The sequence below is a fragment of the Annulohypoxylon maeteangense genome (genome assembly GCF_022496945.1).
Source record: "Annulohypoxylon maeteangense strain CBS 123835 unplaced genomic scaffold GGS22scaffold_1, whole genome shotgun sequence".
In the NCBI taxonomy this organism is placed as follows: Eukaryota; Fungi; Ascomycota; class Sordariomycetes; order Xylariales; family Hypoxylaceae; genus Annulohypoxylon; species Annulohypoxylon maeteangense.
The window spans coordinates 3773507-3793845 of record NW_025953248.1 but is presented as its reverse complement, the minus strand read 5'-3'; the positions used below and the strand labels follow the sequence as shown (position 1 = coordinate 3793845).

Here is a 20339-nt window from a genome sequence, read left to right as displayed (position 1 = left end):
GCAGTTAGGACTATAGAGCTCTATATCCGGTTACGCGCAATCTATACGCCTTGGCTCCGAGTCAAGTCGGAGTTGACACCAGGCAATTGACCAATCACGTTACACCGTTCCTGATGATCTCGGACCCCTATTAGACCGCACATCCTCAGCGGCATCGAGAATAATTGGCATTCTTCTAGTCCGATCGACCTCGGGAATTGGCTTTAAGTGTATGAGCCTTCTAGGACGAGCTCTAAAAGCCATGTACGTATGGACTCAGGAGGAGAGGTCGTGAGAATACAAATAACCCTTCACTACTTCTCTTAGTTTGTGTTTTTAGTTCTATCCATACTCACGCTTAACAGACAGGTTCATATATCCGATTTACCCAACTACAGACTATTTCAGTATTCTTAGGAAGCTTCTACGGTTTCCCAGTCCAACTTTACAAAATGGCTAGCGAAGGCAAGACCGGGGGTGCTCGACATGTGGTGAGAATTGGTGTATTCATCCCGACGGACTGTCAGGTTCTCGACGCGGCGGCTGTCGATATCATGGGGTCTCTAAGCTACGAATGGTCAGTACGAATGCCGTCGAGGCGAGATCCTCACGCCTCTGATTTTGCATACAAGCTAATATGATCGCAGTATGTTCTACTAATACCGAACTTACCTTTCCCCTAGCCCCTTATTTCGTGGGATGGGCAAGACACTTACCACCTAGCAGACATGAGCATGGTAGCCTCGCTCGTCCCCCAATCCTTCCTCGACCTCGCGCCCTCGGTGGACATCCGGTACATCGGCACCGTCCCAGCCGGCCAGCCCATCCAGCTCACGGCAAACCAAGGCCTCGTGTCGACGAACCATTACTCCGACGCCGATGTCGCCCCCGGCAAGCTCGACATCGTCATGATCCCCGGCCCGGACCCGTTCAAAGTGCTCGAGAAGAAGTCCTTGGAATGGCTGAAGAAACATAGTGAGACGCCCGGCGTGGATATCTTGAGCATTTGCTCTGGGATCCTGGTTTGTGGCGAGGCGGGGCTGTTGAAGGGGAAGACGGCGTGTGGACCGAGGGGCATGCAGGATATGATCCGCGCGAAGGGGTTTGGCGAGAAGGAGCTTGTGGGAGATAAGTTGAGGTGGATTCAGGATGGGAATTTCTGGTCTAGTGGTGAGTTCGTTCTTTTTCCTGCTGGTTGAATTATCCCTTCTTGTGAGTCTTTAGGGACGATGTTAACGATATAGGTGGCGTGACTCACGGAAACGACCTCGTGGCGGCGTACTGCCGTGCCTCGCACCACTTCCCGACGCCCCTCGTCGATGTCGTGTGCGAGATGATCGGGGTGGGAGATCGTGCCCAGGCGTATAATAAAGGTCAGTCGATGTTCGTTCTTAAGATAGTTTTTGGTGCGTTTCGAGCGTGGCTGATTAGCTTTACTTCGCGGCACAAATAGAGATGATTGCGTTTGAGATTCCCGGGGGAGCTGCTTAGGCTGCTGGTATGAGTGCTTGGGTATATCCATTGTTTGGATGCGGTTTGGGATGGGAACTCATCCAGTGAGGGAAGGATTGAAGTGGGATGAAATGAGGATTGTTCTCATCTTTTGTCTTCTGAATGCTGGCATTCATAGTCCTGTGAGGATGTACACCCGCGTCATTCTTGGGCTAAGACATAACTTTATGGCACTGTATCTGGTTAAGACAACTTGAAATCGAAGGGTTCCATTGCCAGAGACATGGTTTGAAAATGCTATATATACCGAGACTTGTGAACGTTGCTCTAATTTTGCTTTTTTTCTCCCCTCTCTTATCCGTCACACCCGGGCCACGATTTTTTGTGGCTTTCACAGGATATAGACGTAAAAAATGTAGTCGTCCTCACGACCCATCACCCACTATCACAAGTGGCCCCTATTTCGGTATACAACATACCATATTGAAGGATGCATCGTACGTTAGTATTAATCATCTTATAAAACGAAGCGCAATTGTATAATTACGAAATAAAAGGTAATATATCCGGACATTTGTTGTTGTTGCATCAAGTTCTTAACGACGATTGGCTGCATTAAAACTTACGGCAGTTAGTGGTTGCTATGTAGTTGACGGCCGCTAGAAAACTGATTTTGGTAAAGGCCGCCTGCAGATAAGCCTATTTCATACTAGCGCTACCTTATCGTCGAAGGCGGTAAGACATTTTGGGTGGGGTGGTTGCTGCGGCGGAAAAAAAATTTGGAGTGCAGTTGCAAAAACGGGATGAAAGCTACGCTAAGCTTCGAACTTTTTTTTTTCCTCCTTCTCTTCAACGGCTCGAGTCGCGTTCAACGTCCTTTCTCGTCTTTCCTCATACAACCTTACTTTTTCTTCCTAGCTTTTTACGATTGCAGTTGGTCATTGGCATTTGCGATTTCGACCATTCTCTTTATTAAATCGTATCACAGACTTATAGTCGCACACATTTTATCCATTCAGCTAACCTTCACATCAATTCATCATGACGATCGTAGCTCTCGGCCTCTATGGGCTTGAGGTCCCGGCGCAAGGTGTCTTGGTTCCTGCCATGACGGAGGGTGGTGTCCCAGGTGCCGCTGTAAGTACATTTTAATATATGTCGCTAGATTTACCTTTCGCACATATAGACTCTCCCATCGCTATCGCATCAATTCTCCCCGCTCTCCACTCTGTCGCAGCATTGTTGCCTGCGCCTCGATCAATTTTTAGTCGCTAACATGGAAATTATAGTATCGCATCACTATGGCTGCTCTCGACCCGACCGAGGCGCCCGAGGCTGACGAGGAGGGCAATATCGCTGCCGTCCCTCGTGCTACTCTTAAACTTATCCGCCGCGTGCCTTCTCACGATGATGAATCGGATGATGAATACCTTAATGAGTTGATGGGTGGCTCATCTGACGAAGATGATGACGATGATGATGAGCCGAACGGTGGCCCTAGCGACCCGGCTAAGTCGAAGAAAGCTCGACAGGCTGCTGCTTTACAGAAGCTCATTCAAGCTGCCCAAGAAGAGGAAGACTCTGACGAGGAGATGGACGATGTCAAGCCCAACGGCATCAAGGCCGGCAAGAAGGGCAAGAAAGGCAAGGAGCCTGCTACGTCCAGCGATGATGAGGATGAGGACGAGAGTGTCGGATCTGAGTCATTGGAGCTTGAGGAGTTTGTTGTGTGCACTCTTGACACTGAACGCGTATGTCTTCTCTATTTCGTACTATCGAGCCTAAGCTAACCCACCCCAAAGAACTACCAGCAGCCCATTGACATCACCATTCTTCCTGATGAGGAGGTGTTCTTCGTAGTTAGGGGAACACACGCCATTCACTTGACTGGCAACTACCTTATTGACACCGATGAGCCCCACTCTGGCTCTGAGGATGGCGATGACGATGAATACGACATGGAAGGAATCGAGGAGTACGACACTGATGACTCCGAGGTCGACGAACTTGATGATCTCCAGGACCCTCGTATCACAGAGGTAGACTCTGAGGATGAGCCTCCCAAGCTAGTCAAGACGGAGTCCAAGAAGAGCAAGAACAAACGCCCTGCCGAAGACGAGACCGAGGGTCTTGACGAGCTGATGGCTAAGGCCGAAGAGACCAAGCTTAGCAAAAAGCAGCAGAAGAAGCTGAAGAACAATAAAGGCGAAGCGGTTGCTGTTAAGGAGGAGGCCAAGGCCGAAGCCAAGGATGCTTCTAAGAACGACAAGAAGGTCCAATTCGCCAAGAACCTCGAGCAAGGTCCTACCGGCTCGGCCGCCGCAGAGAAGGGAGCTAGTCTCGGTGTCAAGGTTGTCCAGGGCGTCACCGTCGACGACCGCAAGATCGGTTCCGGTCGCATTGCCAAGAAGGGTAACAAGGTCGAGGTCCGATACATCGGCAAGCTCCAAAACGGCAAGGTCTTTGATGGTAAGTCTTGATCTAGGAAGAGGGGTCTAGAAACATGCTAATAAGAAAATAGCCAACAAGAAAGGCAAGCCTTTTAGCTTCTCGGTAGGCAAAGGCGAGGTCATCAAGGGATGGGACGTCGGTGTTCAGGGCATGTCCGTAGGTGGAGAGCGTCGCCTCACCATCCCGGCCAACCTTGCCTACGGCAGCAAAGGCCAACCCGGCATTCCCGCAAACAGCACCCTGATCTTTGACATCAAGCTGTTAGCAATTAAATGATCGCGTGGTTCACCGCAAAATTCTCCTTACGCTATTATTTCCTGATACCATCCGGGTTGGTTGTATTCTATTTTTGGTCGCTATGGCCAAGTATATGTGCGGTATGAACTGTCGTCGGGTTTCCTTAATCATGCGCTGCGTGGTCTCCGACCTGCGCAGGTCTGCTAGGATCCGGCGTCGTTTGGACGCGGGAAGCAGATGTTGTCATAAGGGATGACGAGGTCTGTATTGCATCAAAGGCGTAAAAAGTGCAAGGGCTGGTTGGTTATCCTCTCGTGTAAATGAATCCACGGCTTTTTGTAGGTAGTTGCAATGCTACCAATCAAGTCTACGTTAGTAAATTTGACGTCTTCCTTAACTGAGCCTTATAGTCGTGATATGTGAAGAAGCTACGATCTAAATGTGAGCCGCTCTATCCCTGTTCCACCATCATATAAGGAAGCTACCCCTTTTCTTCTACGCTTATTTTGACTAAAATATATATCGATATGTTTGTTTTCACTGGATCATAATCTTACATCACCATCTAGCTCTCAACAGACACCATACCTCTGGATGGTAGCCTGGGCCCTTATGTTAACTTATTCAGCAGGGCCCAGGCCAAGTTATTCGATATCATTTCTATTACATCACGGTCTCTTGGATTCTAGCTATTAGGTAGATTACATTACACGCCACCCATGAATTCCAAGCATGACGGCACACGAGCTGCACATGGTGGGCAGCACGCCAACTCTCCCGTTGGACGATGGTCATTCCCCATTCGCTACTCCGTCCTACACCCCTTTATCGATGCCTGAAAGAGGTGAACCTTCTCGGAATCTAAGACGACGTGGTTCGCGGATTTTGTCCGTACTACGCTCGTTGACGAATGGCAGTAGGGCCTCCCAGCCTAGGAGAATATATCATGTTCAATCCTTCTAATGGTAGCGCTAGACTCAAATAACTCCGTTAAGGAACCAGCAACATGGCCGTCACCCTCTCCCACCTTTAACGGAGAACCATCTCAAACACGCCGACGGTTCAGGAAGAAGATGTCTATGCCGTTCCTTCGAAGTCCTTTTGGCGCCTCTGTTACCGTCATTCATCGAATTCGATCTAAATCTAGACCGTCCTTCGAGTCCGGGGAGAGAACTGCTAATGATTCCCTCCACCCCCCTGAGACTATTATCTCTTCAAATTCTGGCGGCAACTCGTATAGCAATAGCAATACAACTTCGAGCGGGAAATCGTCTGGTCAAACTACCGGGGGAACTGTAACTACCGGCAAGACTTCGTTTGAGTCTAAGCGAGAGAATAACTCGGGAGACAAGAAAACTTTTTTGGTGATTCGTGATAAAGAACCAGAAACTAGCACCTCAATCCCCGAGTCGAACCTGACAACAATTCAAGAGACAGCTCTCGATATAACATCGCCTACTATTCTGACTGTCGAGAGAGCTGCGGCCGCAAAGATCTTTCTTGAGACTTACTATGACGAACAACTCTCCAAGCCTAGTCCACGCTCTCTTCGCCGACGTTACCTAGAAGGGGAATTGTATCATGGCAATGGGCTGACTGAAGCAGAGAAGGACGCTAGACGTCGGAAGTTTTACAAGCAAGAGACTGATTACCTCCGTGAAAGTCGCGTTTTGAAGGCGAAAAGTATTGGTGCAGTACAAGGGAAACACAACCAACTTGCCGGCGGTTATGAAGTCTTGAAGATTCTCGGCAAGGGGAGCTTCGGCGTTGTGAGGCTTGTACGCGAGAAGCCAAAAGCAGCTGATTTCGGGCGCGATGTGTCCCGAGATAAGCGGGTGTATGCTATGAAAGTGATACGCAAGTCGGCAATGTTACGGACAAGTCAAGAAGCTCATTTACGTGCCGAACGAGACTTCTTAGTTGCTTCAGAAGGCTCAAAATGGTTCGTTCCTACTCGCTAATACCATAATTCACCGGGCTAACAAATACAATCCTAGGATCGTGTCCTTGGTCACTAGTTTTCAGGACTGTGCGAACTTATACCTTATGATGGACTATATGCCCGGAGGAGACTTCCTCGGCCTCTTGATCCGAGAAAACATTCTCAACGAACCAGTCGCCAAATTTTATATCGCTGAAATGATTCTGTGTATCGAGGAAGCACACTCGTTGCGATGTATACACCGGGATGTCAAACCGGACAATTTTCTTATTTCCGCGTCTGGCCATTTGAAAATCTCGGACTTTGGTCTAGCTTTTGATGGCCATTGGTCGCACGATACCAGTTACTACCATACCCAACGGTATAGCCTACTACAGAGATTCGGTATACCAGTAGATGGAGATGCCATTGATCGAGCCGATGGCCTACAAGGCTCTATCAAGTGGGCTCAAGGCGTAGCTCAGGCGATGCAGAAGCATGAGCGCCACCCACCACACTTGGCCTCATCTCCAGCAACGCCGGATGAGCCACTCTTGAATTAGCGTAACAGGTGTGGCAACCGAAGTGCAGCCAGATCATGCGTGGGAACAAGCCAGTATATGGCCCCAGAAGTCATCCGAGAGGGTGCTTACGATGCAAGATGCGATTAGTGGAGTGTCGGCGTCATTTTGTATGAGTGTCTATACGGCCACACCCCATTTCTATCGGACGAGGGCGGTCGCCAGCAGACGAAGCGCAATATTGTAAACCATAAGCAAACATTCGCTTTCCCGGCTCGCCCTGTGATCTCAAGACGATGTATGGATCTCATCGTCAACCTAATTTGCGAAAAAGAGGGCCGTATTTCGTCGAGACGATATCGCTACCGAGATACAGTGCAGGAGCCCTCGCACCTAGGAAGAGGCCGGCACCGTCGTGGATATCAGGACTGGACGGGAAGGGCGGTCTATCCTTACGACGGAGAGGATATCAAAGCACATAAGTGGTTCCGTGATATCCCCTGGGACCGGCTACAGAAAATTCCTCCCCCGTTTGTTCCACAACTCTCCGGGTGCGAGGATACGCATTATTTCGATGAAGAAGAGCCAATATCGGATTGGTCAGAATCGGAGCCGGAAACGACTTCTGAGATGGAGGAGTTATCGTTGTCGGTAAACCCTTTGAATGCTGGCAGCATTGCAAGCGGACTTCCTAGCCCTCCGCTCCCCCGGATGGCACCTTACAGGAGCCCCGACAAGATAGCAGCCATGCAAGCGCAACTGGCCACATTCCCACGCCATATACGAGGTGTTATCGGGCAGTTCGTGTCGGTGCCGTACGACTCAGCCAAGCTCAAACGAATGGACCACGAAATTGAAGCCATGGCGCCCGACGAAGAGTTCTGCGAGGCAATGAAGGCGTTCGTGAGGGGATATGGGCGTCGCGAGCGGAAGAGGCCCCGCGATAGACTACTAAGAGATCGAAATACGAAGGCAACTGTGCTGGAAGTGCGCAAACAGACTGCGTTCATAGGATACCCGTATCAGCGCATGAAAGAGTGTAATCCCTTGGCGATCGCCGGTTGGGATGTTAGAGAAGATGGCAAAGGGAAGGGGAAATCGAATGACAGCGCTGAACTGGCTTCCTATCGGGCTTGGTACCACGCCCGTGCGGCGGGCTGATGGTGGCTTCGGGGAGATGAATTAGGGCTTGTTTTGGCGAGAAGGGAACCTGCATTGTTTAAGAAATTGGCACAGAAGAAATAATATTAAAAGATGGACGAAAATAAGGGTTGCTGGAACAGTCCAGTTAGGCGGGAAAAGCAATTAGTATTAGAACAGTATCCCCTATATGGAACCTGTATCGTCTTCGTGGTATCATTACAAATTCATAACCTAGGTAATCGCCCTTTCAACACGACTTGCATCGCCATTCCTTCTCTTGATCGTTCGTATATGTATGTATGTCCATGCATTATAAATAAGTAACACCGTTTCTACGTATGAGTAGAATATGTCGGTCGGTATCATATCCTCGTCCCAAAAAAACTTCGTTCCCCAAAGAATGAAATGTTTAAAAAAGGTATCAATCATCTCGCACACCAAACCTCACCAAACCTTCTCCTCGACCCCATCCCCGCCGCCCACCCCCTCCTCATCCCTAAGCCCGTGCGCCCCGCTAGCCGTAGCCTTCGCGTTCCGGATCTCCCACTCGAACTCCTTCAAAGCCCTGATCTCGGACCCGAAGAACAGGAATCCCATAAGTCCATCCACGACGCCCATCGCGAAACCAAGACTGCTTAGCACGAGAAAAGCGAAGGCGATGCCTGGCCAGGGCTGCACGAACCATACGGCTATGTAGCATCCGATGACGACGCAGAGCCAGAGGTAGAAGTGCAGGATGCGGAGGCGGCGCTGGGAGCGCTCGCGCTCGTCGTATGTGTGGATTAGCAGGAGGACGTCGTCGTAGATGGTGCAGTGCAGGCCTTCGCCGCGGAGGGTGGGCAGGGCGAGGGCGCTGTCGCGGAGTTGGGCGTCGTAGGATTGGCTTAGTTCGAGGCGCGAGGCGACGCGGATTTCGGAGCCCGTGGGTGAGGAGAGGTAGGTCCCGTGTTCGAGGGCTAGGAGGGAGCGCGCGTGGTGGTTGGTTCCTGCGTTTTTGGCTGAGAGGTGCGAGTTCGAGCTTGAGGGCCGGTTTGGGGGTGGCGAGGGAGGAGAGGGTGGACGGGAGGGGGATGTGGTGATGAGGGAGGTGTCGGTTGTGTGCAGGAGGAGAGTGGCTTCCACGGAGAAATGGTCGGAGAGAGAGCAGCCGAGGTCCGGGTGTCGTGCGAGCATGCCTACACGCGCGTCCTTGACGACCCAGCCTTGGGTCTTGGTGCTGCTTTCACCGATGTCGCGGCTCGCGCGCGCTTGGTTGAGTTCCTTTAGAAGTGTATTCGTGGTTGAAGAGACCTGCGGCGAGAAGAATATGTAGTCGATACGTTTACCTCGCGGGTCTGGAGTGTCCGGCGGTACGATCATAGGGTCTTTTCCTGAGCGTAGAGCCCGCTGGTCGGACTTGGTCCACCTCCATGTGTTGTACACGCTATTGCTCGTGACGCCATTTTCGGCCAAGTTGAAGGCGGCGGAGGGTATGGGTCGACGCCGCGCGCGCTCGAGCTCGTGGATAGCGGAGCCGAGGGATGAGTCGGGGTTTAGTACCCTCCACACATCTCTGATCGGAGCATGGGCCGTCAACATGCGATACGATAGTGATAGTGGTACATCGTTGAAATCACCTAGAGCAATGGCTAGATGTCCTCTCTCCGCGGCTCCCCGGACTAGCTTGGCCATCTCCCAAGACTGCGAGAGCCGCTGAACGGCATAGCTGTCGGTTTTGTCGGGCGGATGCTCATAGATGGCGTGGGTATGCGTGTTGAAAACTTCAACGATATCACGATCTCCCGAACCGTATCGGATCCGCGCGCACGCTACGCCCTTGCCGACGAACCAATCGCCTCTATAAAATGCGGTCGGCCGGCCATTTAGAGGGTATCGGACCATGGAGCTCTCCTCGATGGGCCATCTGGATAATATGGCGAGACCGCCGCCAAATACACCGCTATGGTAGAACTTGCCAAATGGCAGAACGAAGCGAGTCTCGCGACGGATACTCCGATAGTCCTCCTGTGTCCAGCATTCTTGCAACGCGACGATATGTGGAGCTGGGTCGGTGGCGGCGAGCTCGCGGCCTATAGCGGTAAGACGCTCGGCGCGGTGCTGGCTCAGGTGTAAAAGACCCCAGCAGTTGAGGGTGATGACATTTAGCTCGATGGGGAGTTCTTCCATCTTCAATTCCGGTGAGATGATCCTAGGTTCTTCTTTTCTTCTTTTTTTATAGATGACTTTGGTGTTTATCGTTTCCTCTTCTCTACTTCCTACGCGGTAGACTTGTGCACTCTAAGGAGAAGGGTAGTAAGCAATTCCACCAGGAAATAAATATTTCAACAGGTGAAGTGGTTGTTCATGTGCCGTAGGGTGTCACCCCTGCGCGATAACAACATGCGTGGACTAGGATTTGGTGATCCTTTCAACCAAGTTTGTTCGCTAGACCGACGTTTATAAGTCTATCTTTGAGACAGAGGACCCGAGAATAAGGATGAGTCTCTTTTAAATCGGTAATCTCAAGACGAATCGCCGGTTTCACAGAGAGATGAGACAGCTCCGCATGAACTTCGCGGGGAAGAGACAATGAACAATGGTTGGTGAGATTTGCATAAACCCGAGTAACTTGATCAATGAAGAGGAAATTGGCACAAAGTCGAAGTTGTACCCAGACATGTAACTTCGTACCTTCTCACCTTCTCGGAATTACAGGGATGACGCCAATTTCTTCATTAAAGCTTCCGTCTTTCCATCCTTGCCTGCATAGGAGACTTTTCACTTGCAGTTTCCCCCTGTATTGGAAGATTGCTTAAATCGTCACTGACTGGGGTTTGTTCCTGAGAAGGCAGTACCTGCCGAGGAAGCCGATGATTTTATCACGACCAGTGCCTGCTTACACTGTATCGCACCGTGGTCCCCACATGCCTAATTCAATCTTATGTCAGGCACGGGAGCCACGATAAAGATTAGCGGGTTTAGGAAGCTGGGAAGCTCATCAAAAGTGGAGTACATCGCCAACAAGGTAGCCCAATCAAGATTTAAGCTTATTATGAAGACCCACCAAAATTTCAATTTGCTACCTAGTATTCAGCCTTGTCGAATCCCATCATCGTGAACTTCTCAAACTCGAACACGAGGCTGTGATATCTCCTATCTGCATACTGATACCCTTTATCTAAGCTAGTAATTTCAACTTACGCCACAATAACTCGGAACTTCAACTTTCACACATGAGGACTCGATAATATCCAGCTTAAAGGGGTTCGAATTCAATAGAACACAACACAGCACACAACATAACGCAACAAAACCACCATGCCAGGCCCTGGCATCGAAGCCACCGCCCCCGAACCCCCCTCCAAGCGCCGCAAAGTCCACGACGACAGCACCGCCTCCACACCCGCCCGCGACTACACCACCGCCTCCAAGCCCTCCGACAAAACCACCCTCCGCGTCTCCATCCGCGAGAAGACCCTAGACAGCCCATCCATGACCCCAAGCCGAAGCCGCAGCCGAAGCCGCAGCCGGCCACGCCGCCGAGACACAGACGACTACTCCACCGACCGCTCGCGCCACAGCATATCGCCAACGTCTAGCACGCGTTCGCGTATACGCTCCCCGCGCTCCAGCACAGGAAGCAGATCCTCAACGCGCTCGCGGTCCCCTCGCTCCCCCTCCGAAACCCGGTCCCCCTCGCCCAACAGCCAGCTCCGCGACGATGCGCTCGCCGCGCACGACGCGCCGACGCCTTCGCAGCCCGCGAAGCCGAATTACGTGGCGCGGATGGTGTTGAAGGGACACACGAATGGGATATCACAAGTGCGCATCTCGCCTGACGGGCGATGGATCGCGTCGTCGTCTGCGGACGGCACCGTGCGGATCTGGGACGCGGTAACGGGGCAGCACGCGGAGACGCTCGTCGGCCATATGGCGGGTGTATCGGCCGTGGCCTGGTCGCCGGACAGCGCGACGCTGGCGTCGGGGTCCGACGACAAAGCGATCCGGCTGTGGGACCGGGTTACGGGACGCCCAGCGCGCGCTGGCAAGCCGTTGCTTGGACACCATAGCTACGTGTACTGTCTCGCGTTCTCGCCGAAGGGGAATATACTGGCGAGCGGGAGCTACGACGAGGCTGTTTTTCTCTGGGACGTGCGTGCCGGCCGGTTGATGAGGAGTCTTCCTGCCCACAGCGACCCCGTGAGCGGGATTGATTTCTGTAGGGATGGGACTTTGGTCGTTAGTTGTAGTACTGATGGGTTGACGTGAGTTCGCTTTCTACTTTCTATCCACCCTCCTCCCACCCTCTATATGAAATCGTTTCGAACTAACTTAAGCAAAATAGTCGAATATGGGACACCTCCACAGGCCAATGTCTCCGAACCTTAGTGCACGAAGACAACCCCCCCGTAACATCCGTCTGCTTCGCGCCCAACGGGCGGTATGTCCTCGCCTTCAGCATGGATTCGTGTCTGCGTCTGTGGGACTACGTGTCCGGTACGGTGAAGAAGACGTACCAGGGGCACCAGAACAGCGGTTTCAGCATCGGCGGCTGCTTCGGCACCGTACCCTCTTCTTCCTCACCCCCCTCTGACAACGACAACACCCCAGACGAGAGCGGAAGGGCGTTCATAGCGGCGCCGAGCGAAGACGGGGCCGTCGTGCTCTGGGATGTTAAGACGAAGGAAGTAGTCCAAAGAATCGACGGCGCCCACGACGGCGTCTGCTTCTGGGTCGATGTCCACGGCGACACCATGGTTAGCGCGGGCAAGGACGGCCGTATCGTCGTATACAAGCACCGCGGCCCAGACGCGGTAGCCAAGGTCAACGGCGTGGCTGCCGGGACGAAAGATGTAGTTATGGAGGATGGGGCTAATGCTAATACTACTGCTAATGGGGACGGAAGCGGAAGCATATCACCGCTCAAAGACGAGGATGTGAAGAAGGAGGATTAGAAAGCATGATTAATATACCAGGAACCTAGAGCTAAGTACCTAGAGGGGATATAGGCGGCGTGTATAAATGAGCATTTCAGGAAAGCGAAAAGGGCGAAGGAAAGAAAATAAAATCGACTTCGCTGTTACACGTATAAATACCTACTAAGAGACAACTGTCACAAAGTCTGATTTAATCTACGTATAAGCATATTCGTTCGTCTACGGATTAGCAGCCAGCACTAATTATGACGAGGTATATATATTGATAATCATCGTAAACCTCCCTATAGGAATCTGAGTCTCGTAATGCATGGCGAATGAATCCCGGCCCCTTCTTTATACCGATGAGTGGAGAACTCCTAACACCAAAAAAAGGAATGAGTCAAGAGTTATCGGGAATATCAGCAACCGTTTTGCATATTGCTGTTTACCCCGTCGAAAGCTATATGTCAACCACAGCACAGTGTACACTGCTCGTCAACTCATATAGTCTCCCATCCACCACTATTAATATCGGCTTCAAGCTTTCTACTTATGAAGCTAGGAATGCCATGGCTGAGCCACATGTTGCGAAGCATCGAGTCGTACCGCTTCTGGTTGAGGAAGAGCTGGCGTCCGTGACGCAGTCCGATATCCACCTCTCCATACTTGTCGATGTATGGTGCGTTGCTAAAGCTACCTGATGTGCGATGCAAATAGAAGATAGCACACTTGCGAATATTGATGAAGAGTCCAATGTTGCCCTGACACCTAATGGGAAAACCAGGTCAGTAAATATTGGAAATTATATGAGATCGGTGATAACTTACTTGAACAGCATATGTTGCTGAGCACCCCCGATTCTCATCACGGGCTTATCCGGACCGGGCTCCGAGTATTCCATAAGGCAGCACATAGTCTGTCCGCAAAAGATGTCGCCGCACATCAGACACACAATGGGATCGGCTAAGTCTTTAGCCGTCTTAGGGCATCTTCTTTTAGCGCACTCCTCAATCAGTGTATCAAAGTTCCTAGGTAATCCGACAAGCTCGAAGATCCCGGGATGGCTAAGTTGAGCGGAGACAGACGGAGTCTCTTCAATACCCTTCTCCGAAGCTAGGTATTTTGTGGTGTATGAACGGATTTGATGACGCAGCCAGCCCTTAATCATAGCTTCGATACGCGGTGGCCATCCGTATTGGGTGCTCAAGGGCGTCAAAGCAGTGCACATCTCATCAAAAGACGGTAATCGCAGCGCAGCTGTTAGGCGCGTTAGTTCATCTGCTTCCGGAACTGGAGAGATGTGACTGTTGAAGTCAACTCCAAGGTGAACATGGAGAAGAATCGTGACCTTTCGCAAGAATACCAAGGCGTACTTCTTGACGAACGAATGGAGGCTTTCTAGACTGTCTAAGCCTGGCTGGTCAAATCCTTTGTTAGGTTGGTCGTTTGATGGCTCCAAATTCATTCTAGCTACCGTAATATAGTGGAAGAAATTGGCAAAATTGTTCATTGCAGGGTCGTCAGAATTCCGGTTGCCCATGTATTCGAGCCATCTAGAAAGTGTCAGATTCTGAGACATATTGTAGACAACCTTGACTACCTCAGCGAGATAGCATAATCGAACCAAATGCATCGGATCGATGTTCAGCGCAGGGGAGACGCCAAACATAGTCTCGCACAAGAAGATGAATATATCTTGGCTTAGTAAAGGTGCAAATTCATCGAATGGTCGATGTTCAGTTCCAACGGCCCCATCGTAGTACTGCGACGAAAAGAGTTGACAGAACTGGCGCTCGCTACTTGCGCGGAATTCAGCCTCAACCTGGTTATCCCCTGCATGCCTGAGACCGCCGACCGCGATATACGATGATACTGTCTCAGATAGGATTCGAAGTTGGACTAAGAGCTGCTCGGGCATACGTTCGATTAAAGTCATCCCATATTGAGCTTCAACGCCTCGTTGTTGGATCTCAGCAGCGGAAATTGAATACCCTACGGATTTGGCCAACACATCGCTAGCATACAAATCATCCTCCCTAGCTTCGCTGTCAAGGGCCTTTGCAAGTCTGTTCTTGCGAAGAGTGTCCCGCAGACGTCTATAAGTCAGCATTAATTCTTTATCGCCATGCTGTGACTCTGGAGAATGTGATCGTATGCTCGAACTAGGAGTGGCTGCAAGAGAGAATGTGTCACTGGAAGACGAAACAGAAGGTACAGTTCTGAAAGGAGTATGTTCCCAAATGGAAAATGCCGGCACGCTAGCGCTGGTTTTCTCCAGACAATCTGGCATCTTTGTTCGCAAATAGTTGACGAACGCTGTTTGAGACTGATCTCCTCTTATTACCGAATTGTCTGAGTCTGCCATGTTTGTGGTTATGAAGGAAGAAAAGTCCGATTCTGTTTGTAAGATTCCTGGGTAAGACTCCTCTTTTCCATCCCAGGATATGGGTAGGAAGGCATTCCCGAGAGCTTTGCAGAGAGGACACACGAATTCTAAGCGGTCTAATGATTCGGGATGATGGCGGGCAATCTGGTGTCCATGTCGGCGGACGGTCGCTTCCATATACATATCGAAGCAGCTGAAGTGCATAATATGACCGCATCCGACAGACACGGGACCTGTTCGGCAAAGCTTGGCTGAGAACCCTTTACCGAGGCCCTGCTTTTCGGCGACAAATGTCTGTCCATCTGCTTTCACCTTTTCTATAACCTCTCTGTTTTCATGAGCAAGACCGAATGGGCGTATTGCCTCGGCTGAGCGATCAAGATTTACTGGCGTGCTTGCCGCCTCCCTCACGAAGTCTGGGTCTTGAAGATCAGTCTGGCGTAAGATTTTACTCTCAGTGAAGAGTGCAAACGTCCCGTAGAGACGTCCATCGTCGGTATCTTCCTGGCATAATATGCAGGTACCTCTTGGGTATTTCCAGAAGTTCTTCTGCTCCTCTACAGGCTTAGCTTCGTCCATATCATCCCACTCTTCATCACCCCAGTCAACATCTCCTTGCATTTCTATGAAGCTCTTCTGTTGCTGTTGGAACTGCGCCATAACCTTGGCTTGCCGGTCAAGCGCGGCTTTCTTCTTTCGTTCGCGTTCCTCTTCAGCATTATGGGTGCTGGCTGGTGATGCCGTGTCAATCCGATCCACGGGTATGCCCAGTCGATTATATGCCATGTCAAAGTGCTGTGGGTATTTCTGCCTCATTCTCTTCAAGATTAATGCGATTTTAGCATGACAGGCTTTGAACTCCTCTTTAGTTGACATCATATCTAATAGCGACACAATAGTTTTTCGGTCTGGTGCATCCTGCATGAAGCTACAACGGGCTTGCGTAGTCAAGGCGATGTAGACGAAAGATCCAGCTTCGGCAGCTGGCTCTGTTACTTCAGCCTTATCTTCGGCAATGGCGATGAGAATTAAATGCAACACCACTTGCAGGAATGTTTCTATCCTGGTGAATGGAACCTTGGGCGTCATCTCGGCAGCTACTAGAGGGTATAGGAGGCAGTGGTAGATGATTTGCGAGAACATCCCCGTGCCCGTGAATTGAGGTAGTCCTACGAAGACACCGTACCCAATCGGTCGCAGTTTAGGCTCGTAGACAATCTCATCGACAGGCTTTCCTGTCTTCTTGGCTATCCATTTACGGTAAGCGGCCTCAGATTCCTCACGTTGGTTTTTGTTGTAATGAGCAATATACGGATCAATGTCCTCAATGAAATGCGGCTTCAATTCAAAAGTTCCCACGTCCGACACACCTTCAGGAGACTTAAAGGTGGCCACTTCGTCCAAGACACGCTGGAAGTCCTCGTGCTCATGGAATTTCTCAGGTAACTTGCTAGCTATCTCATTGAAGGACAGCGGTCGGAAACACAAAACATGAGTAATGTCTCGACGCATTGCCATCATATGAGTCTGCTGTTCATCCTTCACGGGGATAAGCGAGGTTCGATCGCTCAAGAGGACGATTAGAAAGTGAATCATATCCTCGACTACGTCAAGGTGTTGGATCTCATCCTGAGTGCCAAATAGTCCTTTAACCCAATTTTCCATGCCGAAACGATCGACAATGGAGGCGAGGACACGGCTCGGGTTACAAATAACCATCGCTGTCTGCAATAGAAAGATATCTCGGGCATGGGTAACATCCCTATGTAGGATATTCTTATATGTTCCAGCCTGGTGCCTAAGACTAATACCGTTACGCACCCACATCCCTGCCTTGATCTGGGCGAGCCAAGTACATACGCGTAGAGGGTAGTCAAACGCAGCCATGAGATAATCTTCTGGGGAATACTCTCGTCGAGGCATAGATTTACGGCCCATCGATCTAGGCTTTAGCTTAAGCTCTTGTGAAGTGAAGTTCAAGATAGACCTGAGTTGTTGCGAAGACATATGCTTCCCACATTCGACCAGCCACGACAAAGTATAGTGTAACGCATGGTGGAAACTGATTGACTGCTCACCCACATTGAACCTGACTACTTCGAATTTTGTATCCTGGCCGGCGAATTCAAAGTCACTCAATGATTTGAACCGAATTTCATCCTTAATTTCGGCCTGAGTGAATCTGGCACGCTCGGCGCCCACCGAATTGATGATAACACTCTTAGCTGTCATTCGAATCGCCTTAGACAGATACAAAGAATCATGTTCCTGAAGGCCCCGGAAAGAGCCGGATAGGAGCCTGCAGAGCCTGTTGATCTCCCTAGTCATCAACGAGGCGCCGATCCAACTATCGGTTTCGTATTCCACGTGCTCCCCAACGGCTCGGATATTCGGGCAGATACCCTGATGAAGTTTCACCAAATCGAGGAATTGCATTAGATACCTCTCTTCTGTCCTCATGCGTTCCTGAACATGAGGGGAGCCGAGAAGGAATTTGAGGTCGACGTAGAAATGGTACATTCGTCTATTCGTCACCGAGCCTGTATCAAACCCAAGGACCGCGCTTGATGAGACTTCCCAAGGATGGCCAACTTGTCGAGTAGTTAAGAAGGTATATAAGATGGCCATGAGAGTCGTAAGAAAGTTGCCTCTTTCTACTACTTCGGCGGTAATTGATGGTGTGGTAAGCATCTGCAGGGAGATGTTGATGATCGAATGGTCCGGCTCGCGGTCTCCAATAAGGTACAACTGCGCCAATGTTGTGTATAAGGCAGCAAATCGGAGGCCTAAGACTCTCTTGAACTCGGGGATGGTAACGACCGTAGAGATGTATAGAGAACGTAAATCGTTACGAACTTTCTTCCACATTCTCAGATCAAATAGTATCAGCCAGTCTAAACGGACTCGTTGGAAGACGTCCTCGAATGGATGAATACGTTCACGTTCCATGTAAGCTGTTGGCGTTTCAACCCAGTAACGCCCAGGTTTTGGTGGCGCAGCCTTGTCTACCTTTGATAAACCAGGAGTTTTAGGTATCTCGAGGTTCGCCTTCGCGTATACAGTTGGTGCGATTAATGGCTCTGCGGTATCTGAGTCTGACGGCGTGAGGTCCCGGTCTCGGGTCGTACGTCTCGGAACGGGGGGAGGCGGTGGAGGTGGTGGATAACCTGCCATCGTAGCTTCTTCCTCTTCGAGAGATGCAACACCTGGTGCGATCCAGTCGGATACGTTTACATCGGCACCTGCATCTGGCCGACCCATGTCTATCATCATTACATCCTCTTCGTCGTCTTCGTCTTCATCGTTATCCTCTTCACTAGAAGGAGTGCGGTTACCACCATCCATATCCTCATCGTCATCGTCATCATCGTCGTCCTCGTCAGTGTCGAGAAATTCGGCTAAAGTGGCCGCGTTCCCAGTTTCCGCGAGGAATCTTGCGCGTTGGATGAATATTGTGGCTGACTGTGCCTCGAATGGATCATATTCGAGCTTTTCCTCATCCTCGAGGCCGTCCTTGCCGGGCATAGCATGTGTTCCAGGACTCCCTTTCCGCCAGGGTTTCAGTAGTTCTTCACATATAACTAATCGAAGGATGTTCTGATCATTTCCTACTACGCAACCCGCAATGTCGTTCAGCCAGTCGATCATCGTCCCACACATCTGCTCTCTGAACGTGTCGCGCGATGATCGAATAGTAACAGTTATCTTGATGTGTTCGAGGACGGTTGCATTTGCTAAGAGCCTCTCAATGCTCGTATCATACTTCAAAATACTCCGACCGATGGAGTCGGTTTCCACAGCTCGATTATATCCTTCATCCGCAGTCGTGCTACAGGCACGTGCAACTTGATCTTGCACTTCCTTCACAGTATGCTTCTCATCGTTCCAAAGTAGCAATGCATACTCCTCAGGAGAGTCAATATCACCCCCACAATATGTAGATGACAAGCGAGACATCTTCTCGTCCCGTTCGATAGACTCTTTCGTCTTGGGTTGTCGGAGTTGTTCTGGGGCACACGATATAACGTCGCAAATGAAATCGATGACTCGTGAGACGGTCATGCGAATGTTGGAAATGACCTCATCGGGCAATCCAGCAACCTCTTTACCTTTTCCTTTCGACCGATCATCCTCGCGTTCGCTGTGTATAGTGCAGAACATGGGAGTCTTCCAAGCCTCAGGATCCCCGCAATCACAACAACCACTATTTCCGGGAGATATGGAGATCCTTACCATATGGCCTGCATGATCTGTAGCGTTGAAACATTTGCTGCATAGGCAACAAGTGTCATCAGTACTGCATGTCTTGCAACTATACGACGCCTCTCCAGCTCGGAATATGTGGCCGCAGGCCTTGCCGCGGGCGGCTTCTGTGTATTCGGCTCCATCGACCGCTCCTTGCGCTTCTCTAAGCTTCAAGGTGCTCTTTGGAGTAAGCTTCCCATCGGGGAAGAATAGTCGTAGATTCTCAGGTCTACCTCCAGCCATAGACCAGAAAAGGTTATATAATAAATCGCGAGAGGCAGCTTCATCGTATCGGTATCCATAACGTCTGGGCAGCTCTATCAGGTGCTGACAGAGCTGCAGCTCTTGGGTAGACAGTCCGGCGTCCATAGTTAGACTCGGCGTAGTGTCATAATTGGCATTCGAGAATACAGGTTTCGTTTCAGGAGATAAGTTAGGTGAGTCGATTGTGTACGTCCCAGAAGAATTCCTAGAGAAAATTCGAAGGACAGAGTCGAAATGGATAGGTTAGGTGGCGATGGCACATGTGGAGTGTCAAGAAACGTCTTTCTCGGAATGTAGTGGGTTCCGTTTATGAAAGTGTGTCAGGGAGGAGTAGAGTTGAGAGGGTGATTATGAGGGTGATGTGTATCTTATTAAATTAAGATTCGGTGTTCGGTCTTATATAATAAGGACAAAGAATTGCAACACGCCTCCCAATGATGAAGAAAAGTTATGAAAAGGGTAGTTACTATGGTAATAAATCGACATTCAGAAGCTTCGACTAGGAGCATCCCCCTCCTACCTCGACACCGACAGGTTTCTTATCAATTGATAAGACTGAATCGCAGGGATTTGGAGGGAATAATCGTCATATGTATTGGCAGCTGCGAACGGGTGTTCGCGGTTTAGTGATCAGATTCCGTATACACCGGTGTATACTTATAAGGGGCTATGAGGTATTGATAATGTTATTTCATTTTTTACCTAACAAATGCTCTTCTATACTGTACGTCTCATAATAAACAAGCAATTAGTGAATTTATATATATGGATATGACAAACGATATAACTAAATAGAGTATGTTATGTATATTATGCATGTGACGTGTGTATGAAATGTATGA

The 20339-nt window shown here is 50.2% G+C and overlaps 6 protein-coding genes across 6 annotated transcripts; 4 read left to right on the top strand and 2 right to left on the bottom strand.

Moving 5' to 3' along the window:
• Nucleotides 1-42: 42 nt before the first annotated feature.
• On the top strand, nt 43-1730 carry GGS22DRAFT_151362 (ThiJ/PfpI family protein). The gene is made up of 4 exons (XM_047959474.1): nt 43-555; nt 706-1149; nt 1224-1352; nt 1433-1730. The coding sequence occupies exons 1-4, from the start codon at nt 432-434 to the stop codon at nt 1468-1470; spliced, it is 735 nt and encodes a 244-aa protein (XP_047824441.1). The 5' UTR covers nt 43-431; the 3' UTR covers nt 1471-1730.
• A 557-nt stretch (nt 1731-2287) lies between these two features.
• GGS22DRAFT_151359 (uncharacterized protein) lies at nt 2288-4521 on the top strand (the record flags this gene model as incomplete). The annotated part of the gene is made up of 4 exons (XM_047959473.1): nt 2288-2568; nt 2721-3182; nt 3234-3900; nt 3953-4521. Coding segments are annotated over exons 1-4 (1427 nt in total), but the record flags the coding sequence as incomplete, so codon positions are not given.
• Nucleotides 4522-4851: 330 nt separating this feature from the next.
• GGS22DRAFT_183951 (kinase-like domain-containing protein) lies at nt 4852-6603 on the top strand (the record flags this gene model as incomplete). The annotated part of the gene is made up of 3 exons (XM_047964140.1): nt 4852-5035; nt 5095-6061; nt 6117-6603. 3 exons carry the CDS (start codon nt 4852-4854, stop codon nt 6601-6603), a joined length of 1638 nt encoding a protein of 545 aa, XP_047824439.1.
• A 1241-nt stretch (nt 6604-7844) lies between these two features.
• GGS22DRAFT_151356 (DNase I-like protein) lies at nt 7845-10512 on the bottom strand. Its single transcript, XM_047959472.1, has one exon. It carries the CDS (start codon nt 9868-9870, stop codon nt 8149-8151), a length of 1722 nt encoding a protein of 573 aa, XP_047824438.1. The 5' UTR covers nt 9871-10512; the 3' UTR covers nt 7845-8148.
• Nucleotides 10513-10776: 264 nt separating this feature from the next.
• On the top strand, nt 10777-12840 carry GGS22DRAFT_151355 (WD40 repeat-like protein). The gene is made up of 2 exons (XM_047959471.1): nt 10777-11948; nt 12029-12840. Exons 1-2 carry the CDS (start codon nt 11002-11004, stop codon nt 12636-12638), a joined length of 1557 nt encoding a protein of 518 aa, XP_047824437.1. The 5' UTR covers nt 10777-11001; the 3' UTR covers nt 12639-12840.
• Nucleotides 12841-12870: 30 nt separating this feature from the next.
• GGS22DRAFT_15740 (uncharacterized protein) lies at nt 12871-19735 on the bottom strand. The gene is made up of 2 exons (XM_047960496.1): nt 13430-19735; nt 12871-13370 (listed from the first exon to the last, which is right to left on the bottom strand). The coding sequence occupies exons 1-2, from the start codon at nt 19600-19602 to the stop codon at nt 13103-13105; spliced, it is 6441 nt and encodes a 2146-aa protein (XP_047824436.1). The 5' UTR covers nt 19603-19735; the 3' UTR covers nt 12871-13102.
• Nucleotides 19736-20339: the final 604 nt, after the last annotated feature.